The sequence below is a fragment of the Falco punctatus genome (genome assembly GCF_963210335.1).
Source record: "Falco punctatus genome assembly, chromosome: 1".
Taxonomy (NCBI): domain Eukaryota; kingdom Metazoa; phylum Chordata; class Aves; order Falconiformes; family Falconidae; genus Falco; species Falco punctatus.
This window is the reverse complement of record NC_137580.1, coordinates 17,689,902-17,703,530: the sequence shown is the minus strand read 5'-3', so window position 1 is coordinate 17,703,530 and position 13,629 is coordinate 17,689,902. Positions and strand designations below refer to the sequence as shown.

At 39.7% G+C, this 13,629-nt stretch overlaps 1 protein-coding gene across 9 annotated transcripts in view; it reads left to right on the top strand.

Moving 5' to 3' along the window:
• MAPK10 (mitogen-activated protein kinase 10) overlaps window positions 1-13,629 on the top strand; it is a 199,931-nt gene that overhangs the window by 170,519 nt on the left and 15,783 nt on the right. For all 9 annotated transcript variants that reach the window (XM_080367454.1, XM_080367456.1, XM_080367458.1 and 6 more), the window contains 2 exons: window positions 45-227; window positions 2,378-2,502. In XM_080367454.1, the coding sequence (XP_080223580.1) occupies window positions 45-227; window positions 2,378-2,502 (308 nt within the window). The remainder of the gene's footprint in view (window positions 1-44; window positions 228-2,377; window positions 2,503-13,629) is intronic.

Below are 13,629 nucleotides of genomic sequence, written 5' to 3'. Positions count from 1 at the left end.
ACACTGGGCTTTGCGGTTTGTTTTCCTTAATTCCTGATGTTCAGATATTGATCAGTGGAATAAAGTTATTGAGCAGCTGGGAACACCCTGTCCGGAATTCATGAAGAAGCTGCAGCCGACAGTACGGAACTACGTTGAGAACAGACCCAAGTACGCGGGCCTCACTTTCCCCAAACTTTTCCCAGACTCTCTCTTCCCAGCTGACTCGGAACACAACAAACTCAAAGGTATGTCTGACAAAGGGACACGGTTCGCATATCAACAGCTACAATGCAATGAAAATTTTTTTCAGTTTTTCTTTTCTCTAGTTGTGCTTTTTTTAATGCAGTTGCAGAGACAAATGACTGCACGGGTTTTGTTCAGCTGAGAGGCAGCTTTTGGAAAGGTTTTTTTGAGAGCATGGTGCTTGGGCAGTCAAGGGAATGTACCTTATCACCGATGCGTGGCGTTCTGCGTGATGTTTCTGTACCATGGGGAGCTGAGGTGTTCCATTACTCTCATTCTTAAACTTGTAACACAGAGGAACAGTAGGGTCTCGGTGTGAAAAGCAGCGGTTCAGCCAGATGCCTGCCTCATAGCTCTACCGTTACTAGACAATAGAAAGATATTAGCAACATCAGCCAAAATAGTCTTGATGTAGCTGAGGTTTAATATGTGCTGTGGGTGGAACTCTTGAAAAATGCTGTGGGTTGGTTTGGATATGTGAAGTAGAGCGCTAACTTAATTACAGTGTGACTAGATATACCCCTGTGGGTTTATTTTTTATATGATTTTAATCATATATTGAAGTCTTGTTTTACTTGAACAGGGCACTGACCTTCACTTGGAAAGAGTGATTAGTGTGTTTAGTAGAGAATGGATTTCTTGTCACAGCTCTGGAACGCCTGCAAACGCGTACCGTGTATCAGTTCTGCACCACTGAAGTACTTGGGGCCGCTTACTGCAGTGGCATGTGATGGGTTTCAGTTGCTTGCAATTTGCATGTCATTACATCAGCCAGAATACTCCTCCAATTAACAGCTGTTTCATAGCAAGGCTGCTGTCTTGGCTTTGGGAGCAGTGAAAGGTCTGAGCAGATGCTTTTGGATACACGGGATTTTATGCTCCATATCCAATAAAATTGAATAATGGAATTTTCTTGGATATGGAGCTAACGAATAGAAATGACTGTCAAACAGTGCTGTTGTCTTTTGGATACAGGAAGCACATGTGTTTGAGCATAATGAATGCCAGTTTTTAAGATACTGTCATAAAAAAAGAAACAGTGCCTTAAAATAATTCTGCTTGTTGCATCACTGTATCATCCCATGCCCTGCCTAAATACTTTACTATAATGTAATGTTAATGATTGAATTAGATATTTGTTTTACTTCCCCATGTCTGATGAGATACCCAATAATATCTTTGCACTTACATCTCTTTACATTTTTTTCTTTCATTTTCTTTTTTATTTACACAGGAAATAATTTTGGACATGAAGGAGCTTAGAACACTAGTAATACTAGAAATAAGTGTTGGTGTTGTGCGTTTTTGGGTTTTTTTTTTACATGGGCTTAGATGTTACTGTATTTGTTAGAAACTTTAAACAGTAAAACCGATTTGGGTAATAGAAGGACAAGTTTGTGGCCTGATAGACACAATGGGCTATATTATCAGGTAAAATAAATCAACATTGCCACATAAAACTCAATGTATATATAAGGCTGTACCTTTTCATAGTGGAGGATGATGTGTCCCACTGATTTAAACTTTGTTATGTGGGATAAACAAGACTGAAGCAGTTCCAAGGCACTTCCATACCATTACGTGTTGATCCGAGGGTACAGATTTGACATCATTACTTCTGATGGGATGCCCCAAAATAAGCCGGTACCTATGCCTGACTGAACTATTCAGTATCTCCCAGAAGTCTAGGAGAAAAAGTTTAAAACATACAGAAAAGTTTGGATGTTTTTCTGAGTAACTGTAAGAGTATCTCTAAGTTCCAGGCTTTGATTTAGTAATGCCATGATTTCCGACTTCATTACATGAGCTTTGTTTTTTTTCTGATCCTGGCAAGAATACAGATACCTCAAGCACATTTTTCCTGCATATATTATTCTGTCCTCTACATGGAATTTGCACACAGCGTGTAAAAACCATTGAAGCTTGTCGGGGACCTAAGGCATGCAGTCCTGATGTTGGCACCTTCCTAATGAATCCAATCTAAAGCGATTACTGAAGAACTCTTGCTATAACAAAGCCAGGGGCAGAAGTATATGCATATGGTCTCTAAAAGGAGTGTGTCATTGTTACTTTCCTAAACCAATTAACCCTCCTCTGGAGGCAGTGATTTTTTTTGTACTAATACTATGTTTGTCTGATTTCATTGTTCTAGCCAGCCAAGCCAGGGACCTTTTATCAAAGATGCTAGTCATTGATCCGGCCAAGCGAATATCAGTAGATGAAGCCTTACAGCATCCGTACATTAATGTCTGGTACGACCCAGCAGAAGTGGAGGCGGTAAGTGAGGCATGATTCCTTACTTCAGGCTGCTAAATGCCAGTATGATTCATAGATTCCTACTGTTTTACAGCAGTTTGATAATGAGCATGCTATAAAGAACCAATGTTGTGACTGTGGTGGTCTTTGGATTTACATGAAATGAGATCTGTAGGGACAGAATATATCGCTTTGGTAGATTCACGGACAATAGATGGCAGAAGCAAAAACACTTCAAGCATATGAAGCCATTTTCTGTTCTCTTCTAGACAACATGAAGAAAGGGGTTTGAACCCAGTAGCTCACCTGGTTTTTCTAGCTATATAAGTCAGTCTGGCAAAAGATGCTGTCTGTCTTTCTAAACCTTTCCTTGTGGAGAGCAGCAAAGATTGCTTCCTATGTTTGTGTTCGAGGGTATACGTGGAGAGGAAGAGAAATAAACAAACAGTACAAAATCCTGAAGCTGGGATTCAGAAAAATCTTAGCAGGACATAAATTATTCCTTAAAATGAAGCAATAGCTCATGCATTTTCCTGGGCCATGGTTCAATGGTCAGTATCATGTACACTGTAAACAGACATGGAATTTTTCTTCCAGTCCTGTAATGCTCTAGACATCTCTCTGTATGCCTTGATGAGGCTGATGTTAACAGGAATAAGTAGGAACAAGTGTAATCTGTAGGCACTTCGTTGACATGGTATAATAGGTACAGGTATAAATTCAGAGGTGTTCTTTGTAATGCTGTGTTTGAAATGTATGAAAGCAGAGGTTGGTATTTGAACCGATTTAGAAATGTTACTTAACCACAATAGGAAACTAAGATCCTGAACCTCACAAAATGAAATCACTGCTCTTTAGCAATATGCTTCAATTCAGTCTGTGTTCTTGAAAGTGCCATAAATACAAAATAAATGGAATGCTCAAAAATTCATAAAATTTCATGCAATAGGATTTTTGCAAATTATGTTACTTAGGAGTGCTTTACAGAAGATGGTTCTGCTATCTAGAAAGCCTTTGGTATTTGTGTCCTGTTTAGTTTTCTTCAAGAAAAAGGTTTATCAGTCTGAAGTGTAAACATTTGATACCCTGCAGTATTTTATCCCCTGGCATGTACAGTTGAGTTCCACATCCCTCTTGAAGATCTTGTTCCATTGTCAGATACTTCTGTTGTATTTCCGTGCATTTCTTAACTCCATTTTATGGAACGACTCAGATGTCAGAACTCAGATTTGGGTCCCTGTTTAGACGTGCTTTGCCTGTGAGTTTAGCTTGGAGAGCCATTTCTGATGCAGAACAGGAAGGGAATTTGGTACAGTGGATATTTCGATGTAATAATTTTCCCAGTTTCCAAAGGTATGCTCTTAGTTATATTTCAGATCGGGGCAGAGGTTGAATTTTTGTGGTAATGTGATTGCCCTTTTAGAAGGAAAAACTTGCCACACACACCTAGAAATAGAGCTGATATTGAACTTCGTATCACTGTGCTCTTATGCAGGCAGAGATCAGGGGTACATCTATGGCTGAAGAGACAATGGTTTGACTTCTCATTGTACCGTAGAGTCCTCACGTGATCTAAAACAAACTATATCCTTTCTCTGGATCATGACTGTAAAACATGAATAATTATTTGTTTTGCCTGCCAGGTGAATTGGCTGTATTCTAAAGAGCTGACTAGCTCTCAGAAGCCTGTGGTACTTACACGCTAGTTCACTGAGGCATTGTCTCTCACATGCACCTCCTGTCACCATGGATAACGGTCCCACGTGCTATCAAATCACATTCCTTGCACTCTTGACTGCATTTCATTGCTCAGTAAATGACTACAGAAGGTGTAAAGCAGTGCAAACCCAAACTGTCATTGCTCCTGCAGCACCTCAAAGAACAGAGGATGTCCTGTGTGGAAGGAACAGTGCCTTTAAATGTTCAGCTTCAAATGCTTCATGTTGTCCCAGTTATTCGTAGTTTGCATCTTTTTCTGAATTGCATCTTTTTACATAACCCTTTGTTCTCTTCACCCACCTGGTTCTTTGCACCGTTATTGTGTAGTTAGCATAAACTGAACATCAGCGTCCCCAGCTGCTTTCTCTGCCTCTCTCAGCTTCAATTTTCTCTCCCAAAGCATGCTATATCTTGTCAATAATATAGAATCATACTAATACTTTTGCCATGAGTGTGTTGGTAGTGAAGTGTACTGAATTGCTTCAACACTGATCATTCTATGGTACAGAGACACTTCTTCTCTTGGGATCACAGCAGCTTATAAATGAGGAAGGTTCAGGCCATGCACAGTGTAACCTAAATAGAAGAACACAGGATTAGTAAATATTAATTTGTCCTGGTTTCGGCTGGGATACAGTTAATTTTCTTCATAGTACCTGGTGCAGTGCTGTGTTTTGGATTTAGTATGAGAACAATGTTGATAACACACTGATGTTTTAGCTGTTGCTAAGTGGTACTTACCCTAAGTCAAGGGCTTTCCAGGTTTCCCATGCTGTGCCGGTGAGGAGGGGCACAAGAAGCTGGGGGGGAGCAGAGCCAGGACAGCTGACCTGAAACTAGCCAAGGGATATTCCATACCATAGAATGTCACACTCAGTATGTAAACTCAGGGGAGTCAACTGGGGCTGCCAATTGCTGCTGGGGGACTGGCTGGGCATCGGTCATCAACTGGGGAGCAATTGGATCACTTGTTTCATGTTTTTTTCTTTGGATTTTATTCCTCTCTCCCACTCTCTCTCTCTTTCATTACAATTGTTGTTGTTATTATTAGTATTCTTATTATATTTTATTTCAATTATTAAATTGTTTTTATCCCAACCCGCCAGTTTTACCTTTTTCCCCGATTAGTTGCCAGCTGGGGTTAAACCACCACATCATTGTATTTTATCAGAGTGCTAGGAATTCTAGAAAAAGCCATCTTCACTGAACATGCAGTATTTTTCCACCTTCATTTTCAGAGGGAATGTTAAACTGGGGGACTTTCTTTTTGCATTTAACAGATTATTAAATTCTAAATTCCCATCTGTTCATGCTGACACACCTTCAGTGGCTAACTGTTAAACATTTACTAATTATTTTCTGGAGAAAGCTTAGCTGGATTTTCTTTGCCTCTTGACTCAGCTGCTGAAGTGCAGTCAGTCTGTGTTTTTCATTAGCGTTGCCTCGATGATGGAATAAGTTTCTCAAACAGATTTACGGGAGATTGGTGGCTTTCTGTTCTTTCTCAAAACTGTCCTGAGGTTCTGGTACTGCTAGTAACTGGCAGTGCCTCCACAAGGAGTAGTTGTTGGTACACTGGAGAGAAAGTTTTACTTGGTCATCTGTGTTAAACTTGACAATTCTGGCTGAAAGCTTGATGTCTGATTGGCTATTAGTTCTTTACAAAACTGCAAGGTACCTGTATGTGATAAACTTGTTTGCTGGTAACAGGAGTGATTTAGTGCTTGAAAGCATGACGTAACTTGTTCCCTCTTGGGAAAAGTGGTGTTGGTAGGCACCATAGGCTGTGTCCCCTCAGACATGGACTAGGGGAACCCGGTGTAATATCCAGAACACCTTTTGGAGTATCTTGTAACACTGCATTGACATCCAATTCTTAAATGATTACAGTTTTGTCCAGTAGTTTGTATTAGGCTGTAAGCCCCAAGCTCTGCATCATGCTAACTCCCTTGTTCTACTTCTGTGATACTTGTTGCAATTTTGTAGTTTTAAGGGTATGGGATAAAGAATGGAATTAGCATCACACGAATCCTTGCATCTCTCAAATACTTCACTGAAATACCTGCTTTGTTACAGTTGCAGAAGAGTTAGGATCAAATGCAGTGAACATTTCCTAATGCCATGCATTGAGCACGTCATGGGCAATGGGAAAATGAATGTCATCTTACGTAGCCACCTTTGTGGCAGGGCTGGGAGTTGTGACTCATCTAAAAACATCCAGCAGATGAGCTCTTTGAGAGGTGGGTACTTCTGCTGAGTCATTTAATAACCTGACTCTCCGAATTTGTCTATACTGAACTGCAGAAGTTACAATAGGGTACAATTGCATAGAGAAGTTGTACTTGAATGACATGTAAAAACCTAAAAATGGTTTGCTGGCTCATTAACGTTAAGTTTTGTAAAAATACCTCAGGGATATTGGTACAAAGAGCAGATTGCAGTCTCATTCTTCCAGACTGTGTACATCTTCAGTTTCCCATTCCAGTTTGAATGGAACAAGTAATTTTTCCCTGTCTTGGTAAGCTATTTTATTAATGTGTGCTGCGAAAGAATTGCACCAGCACATTTAATCAGTGACTTTTCTAATGGATCTCTGGATCTAGCCCACTGAATTTTGGAAGGTGGAAACGGAATTTACTGGCCCTCAGTTCTGCAGCTGAACCTGTTTCTAGATGTAAAACAGAAGACAATTCTAGATCAAAGCACTGTTGAAGTGCGTTGAAATCCTCATGCTACTAATGTAGGTCCTTGTTGTCCACAAACTGTGCTGTAAGCATTTTTGTAAGTAGAGAAATGTGTACTGATCATTAACTGTTCCACTGAATGCAGTTAAGAGTTTGCCCCAGTGTGGTCTGAACTTTCAGTGCCGAGCTCTTAGCTGTGTTTGGGAGCCAGCTTTTATAAATGAAGAACAAAAGCAAATGAAAGACTACAGTCTAAATAGTTTTTTCAAGCCATTTAGTCCCATTTTTCCGTACAATTATTCACGTACAGATTTAGGATCTGTGTTCATGATTGGAATAGGTTGACAAAAGGTTTATGCAAATGCGTATCAGCCTAAGGCAAGTCTGCTACTATAAAGTTTCTGTTCTTAGTGTGTAATGTGTTACATGAAATTATTTGTGTTCCCTGTCTGGAAGATTTGCAAGCCGAGGAAGAGATGGTGATATTTTCTCTTTCCATCATGGTTTTGCAAACTTGCATAATAGTAAAGTGATAGAAAGAGATTATACTGATGTGGAGCACGTTCTTATTCAAACTAATGTCCTTTGCAACATTTGTTCAACTGTTCTCTGTCTCTTAAAGGTGTTGTCTCATATTTTGATTATCAGGAGACTGGGCTATTCTAACACTTTACTGTTTCATTTAGCTGACAAGCCAGTTAATGGATTTTGCATTTGTGCTGTCTGAGTATTCAGTTTTACTCTTGTTTTCTATTTTCTGTGCTTATTTCTTGTTGAAATTCAGAAGTGATATTTTTACTGTGTTGCTGATTTTTGAAACATTTGTCCCCTGGTATCTTTGCCACAAGGTGATCTTTTGTTAAAACAGGTTTTAGGTGGGTATTTGTGTGTTGTATTTCACTGGAAATGCCGCAGTTAGTCAGCATCAGATTTGGTCCTTTTTCTTCACCCTCTTCATGAGGTAATCATGAGTCATACTATTTTGCAATTGCTTTCTCCTGCATTTTAGAAACATACTGTTTTGGAGCCTATGATTTTTATTTTTTAAAATTCTTCTACAATTGCGTTTAATGAGTCTCCTCTTGTGTGAGAATCTGGCTTCTGCAACTGGTCTCATCCAAGGTGGATAAATTTCTTCTTCCAGTCTGAGAACAAAGCTTTAGAGACAGGAATTCAAGAAAAGACTGGTCATCTTTACTTGTCTGTGTTGTTTGTGTTCTGACCCGAGTTGAATTGCAGCACTCTCTGGGTGTGATGAATGGGCAGATCAGAACTTCTCTGTCAGGCGGAGGGATCAGGAGCCCTTTACAGAAGCTTAGTAGGTACTGTGGTGGTGTTCACCTTTTTTTCTCTTTCTTTACACAAAGACATACCTTGTATTTGGGAATGTACCTGTTAGATTTCAAGTCATAGGTCTGTTGATTCCTGGCAAAGGGAGAGGAAAAGCCATAAACTAGATTTTACATTCTGTCTTCCTATATCACGGACAACAGTTGCTAACTGCACTTTTTGCTTTGCCTTCCCCAAGTGGGCCTTGTATCTTCTGAGATAAGCACTTCACCTCACTAGCTTGCAGCTTCAAGGATTTGCATCTGGTTTATGGGCTGGATGCCAAAAGGTACAATAGGAGCCTTAGCTATTGACTGCAAAGTGGGCATGCAAGGATGGAGTGGAGGGAGGAGTGGGAGAAAGGATGGACTAGCCTCTAGACACATGTTCTGCCACATCTTTAGGGAAAGTTTGCAGAGGACCAGCTGGCATCTTAATGAATTCTGCTTTAAGATATGCAGCATGATAAAGCTCTGTGAAGCAATCCTGCTTTTTCCTGCAAATGTGCAGGGCAGGGAACCTGACAAGGGTGTGATAGGAAAATGAGCGATGGAGATGCTTTTGTTCACTTGCATTGTGCTTAACTTCCCACTGTTTTTCCCAGTTGCCCCAAAGGGACTTACAAGCCTGCATTGTGTTGCATCTGCCCGTGTTCGTGTTCGCTGCACCCTCTCTCTTGTAGCACTCGATAAGCACTTTTCCATAGAGTAGTCTTCTTTCATCATGTGACTAAATGTTTGGTAGTAAGGTGTTTGGGGTTTTTTTGAGTCCTCCTTCCATAGTGTGTAACACGAGGCAGGATCCCTTCCGCTGTCAGTAGCTCTGCACAGTAGGGATAACACAGAAATTAAGATACAGAGGTATTAAACAAGACAGTGTTTTCAACCAGTATAGCACAGGGGGGCGGGGAGCGGATTTAGTTAGCTGTCTAGTTATATTACTTCTTCTCTTCAGTAAACGGCTTCATCAAAAGCAGCTAGGCATCTGTTGTGTACGGTATTCATTTGGTGCAGAGGCCTAGAAGGACAATGAACTGTCAGTGTGTGCTGGAGTAGACCGTAAAAAGCACTGAAGACAGTTGAGGGAATAAGCAGAGAATTTGGTGTCAAAGTTTAACCTGGAGGTAACGGCCCTTTGCGTCTGCCCAGATTTACAGCATTATGAATGTGAGGGGAACAGATAGAATAGCCCTGTCCAGTTGGAAAGCAGGCTAGTGAGAGTTACAGTCCCTTTTTATAAGTCTGTTAAAAGTTTATGGGTTTTGGCAGGCTATATGGGGGCAATAAAGCTATTATGTCTCATTCTAATGGGCAAAGACTGTAACACAAGTGGGAAGTGGTACGAATGCAATACTCTTTCCCCTGACGTGTAACAGCATTAAACTCTTCTGGTCAGCCGTGATCCCCTGATACAAAGAGGAAGATAGTGTTTTATTAGACGTGGTACTTGCCATTCACTAACAGCAGGAGGTTACACAAACAGCGTGGTGACTCTCCCACAAGACTTCTGCATAAAAACAAACCACATCCAAAGCCCTCAAATCGAAAGCTCTGAAAGAAGCATCCTATTCACATGTAGAAACAGGCCTTGCACAGTTTTTAAGCTTACCTGTGAAGTGAGTGGGTAAGCTAGATTTTCAGTTTAGAGGAAATCCTTATGTCTAACATACTAACCTAGTTAGCCAGCTGCTTTTGAGCTCACTCAGCTATGCTGCAGTATCTTTGATAATAAAGTCACAGTGTTAGGTTATCCAGCATTGCTCTGAAATTAATTTAAATAATTTAATAGTGAAATCAATTTAAATAGTGTTACAGTTAAGATAATTTCTGTATGCATGTTTTTAAGAAATATGAAAACAATCATAAACACACATAATCTGTATGTGTGGAATTGCCAGGTTTGTAGGAACTGTTGAAATCTGCTTTCAGTCTTCTAATTTATATGTAGGAAAACCAGAGTTCAAGGGGGAAAAGTATTATTTCCTAATATTACACAGGAAACCTATTGTAAAATCAGAATAGGAACCTGTAGACCTTACTTCTCTGTTTTGTATTTCAGTTAAAGGTTCCTGCTTCCTATATGTTATACACAGAAACTGTCTTGGTTCCCCTTTTAAACAAATATTATGTTTATGACTCTCCTATTATGATATTTACTTTACCTACATAACAGCAGTTAGACTATTATCATGAATAAATGAGACACATGATACCTTTTCTCCTTCAAAGTGCTTGTTTTATTTCTTGGAAAGATGATGCTTCCAAAATCTCTTGCTTCCACATGTAGACTATCCTGTTTATTGTAAATTATCTCAAATATCTCCCTGATGACATACTAGCTTCTGTTTTCTTGTCTGAAAATGCTATGCATGAGACTTTGTTTTCATTTACACAGCTGCTTTTGAAGTTGCTATACATTCTTATCCTTCATTGAAATGATCTATGACTAAACCCCAAATCTGATATTTAATTTTTCATATCTCTCCTAATGTTTATGCAATGCTACCTATATGCATGTCACTGTTTTTATCCCAAAACGTTTAAACCGTTTGTGAACAGAATGGATTCCTAGACAAATGCTTTAGAATAGCTTTAGCATTGCCACCTGGGCAGCTCCGAAATCAAATTTTGGAACACTTGTGCTGGTTGTTCTCTAGGACTGTGTTGGCTTGAGCTGCCTGATCTCTGGTCTAATTCCTTCCATACTGTTGGCATTAGAAATGGTTTTCAATGGGAGAGATACCTACTTACCGCTATCAAAGTCACATTCTTCTGCGAGACTCTGGCTGCGTTCTGTTCCTCCCCTTAATTTTTCAATTATGATGTTAGGACTTAAACCTGCACAGTTTTTCTTCACCTATAAATGACTTCATTTTGGAACCTTTTGAGTATTTGTGTGATCTTGTATCGGTTCCTACTTGGGAACAGTATTGTTCCATTCCATGGGGACAAACCCTCGTAGCAACATTTGCCGTAGATTATTATCTTATGTTTGCTGTTAACTGGTTTCAAAATTCATCTTAGATTTTACTGTCCGTGTAGTTACTGTTATCTATCATATGCCATCCATTAAAAGAGAGATTTCTTAGAAAATGGAAGGATCAGATGTTAAGAATATTTTTTTAAGCATTTCTCTACGGACAGATTTTTACAACTGTGATAGATTTTATGAGGTCTTCTGTACTGTAACTCACACTACTTTTGTTAGTGGTTTTATTTTCATAGGGCTTGTATTTCGCTGGGGTATCTCTGCATCTAGGACCACCCACGAGGGGCTGAGCTGTGAATTATCATTCATTTTTCTGTGCATGTCAACCTGTGTACCTTTTATTAATGTGATGCTCTTTCCTGCAATGCTTATGAAGAGAGCTTGGTTTGCGGATCTCAGTCTGAGGTCCTTTGCGGGACAGAAACTGTTGCTGTGCTTGTCTTAGGCCTCTATAAACTATCTGTGACCAGCTGTTAAATACAATCCTTCCAAATGAACTTCAAGTTTCATTGTTTTTCATAAGGAAAAAAAACCAAACAAACAAACAAAAAAAACCCCATGATCCAGCTTTTATTTTACCTGTGAGTGCTGAGCATCCAGGATGATGGGGAAGAGCTTCTGGAGAGCTTTATGACCTTGGCAAACAACACTTCAAAGAAGGTGTAACCTCCATTAGATGTGACACTTCATGGCAAAATCAGGTCTGTCAGGTTGCGTGTCTTTCCTGGTATTCTCTTCTCTTGTTCAGCCCTGTGTGTACAGATGATGTATCTAAACTCTGGTGATCTGCCACAGGGTTTTTTTAGCAATCAGTTACAGGGTTTGGTTTTCTGCTTACAGGTCAATGGTGCGCATCTGATGTCTTACAAAAGAAGTTTGCAGCTCTACTTCATATGCAAGCATGGATATTTCCTCTAGTCAGCGACAGCTATCTATTTATAGCTGATTAACTATGGAAACTGAACACTTCTGCAGCAATCTTTGTTAATGTCAGTGAGAAGTAGCGGTTAGAGAAGAAAGAGGCATTTCTTGTTGTCTTTTTCTTTTCCAAACCAAATCTTTTTCCAGCTTGCTGCTGTTCAGTCATCTCTGTTGACTCCTGCTGCATGGTATCCTTATAGTCCAGCTGCTCAGAAACAGCTCAGACCATGGTTTCTTTGATGCATACTAAGCACAGAGTTTTCCATAAGGCTCCGCAAAAAGTCCAAGGAATGAATGGGCACAGAGGCATCTCTTCTTCCATATCCATACTTGAGATCGTGCCCAGCCCACTGTGGAGTCCCTGGTCAATACAGGGTGAAATCCAAGACCCTTCACATTTTCCTCTCCAGCTAAAGACTTCAGGCCTCTGGTGCCAGCACACTGGTGTACTTTGGCTTGCACTGCAAAAATAAATATATAATGCTATCAGTGACACAGACTAGGTTCTAGCAAAACACAAAGGAATTTTTATATTCACCTGTTATGAGAATATAAGCCATTTAACAAATTCTTTGACCTCACACCATGAATTCTTACAGCCTTCATTGCCTCTGTTATTCGTATATTGCTAAATTCCATTGTTGCCTTGTATGCTGCTCCACGACTGCTGCTCCAGACCCTGCAATTCTGGGAACAGATGCAGAATCAACCCTTGCTCCTGCCAAGCTTTCTAAAAACAGTGCATCCCTAGGTTTTCATTGTGCTGGCACTAGCTCTGCAGAGGCAGGGACAGAGATGGCAGGATTTATTCAAGTGTGAGCTCCAGCCTGTTCCTTTTGCTTTCTAGCAGTAGCATACACACCAGTCCATGTTGCTTTGGGAAAGTGAGAATACATTAGCCTCAGCATATGTTTTTTTCCCTGGTGAAAAGCTTTTCCTCCCTGGATATTAGAACGGTATTTAACAAATCCAGTAGTCTCCTGATGTTTATCTGACCGCCTGAAAGAAACTGTCATTTGTGGATTTTGGTTTTTGGATTGGCTTGGATTTTTTTGGTTTCACTTGTTTTGGTGGGTTTTTTTACAAAAAAAGGTCTCATGCATATTTTCTGGGGTTTTTTTCTTTTTTGTAAATTTTATTATATTCAATTAATGTTAAATGTAATGCAAAAGTATTTTAAAAATCCATTTGTAAAATTTAACAGCCAAGAACCACTGAAACAAAGTATTATTTCAATATCTACAAGAAAAATATAATTAATTCCTTCTCTTCCGCATCCAAAAATTGATTCTGTTCTTTGTTACTGTGGCCAATGGAATTGCTTACAAATCATCTGATTTGGGGAGAAAATGGCTACCTTAAACTGAAGCTACATGCTGCCACCCATAGGCTTGATCCACACTCTGCTTTGATTTAATGCTACTTTAACTATACTTTTCCTGGAACCTGTACAAACTAAACCATATAACTCTCAGTTGGGATGTGCTGTATGAAGGATTTATAAGAA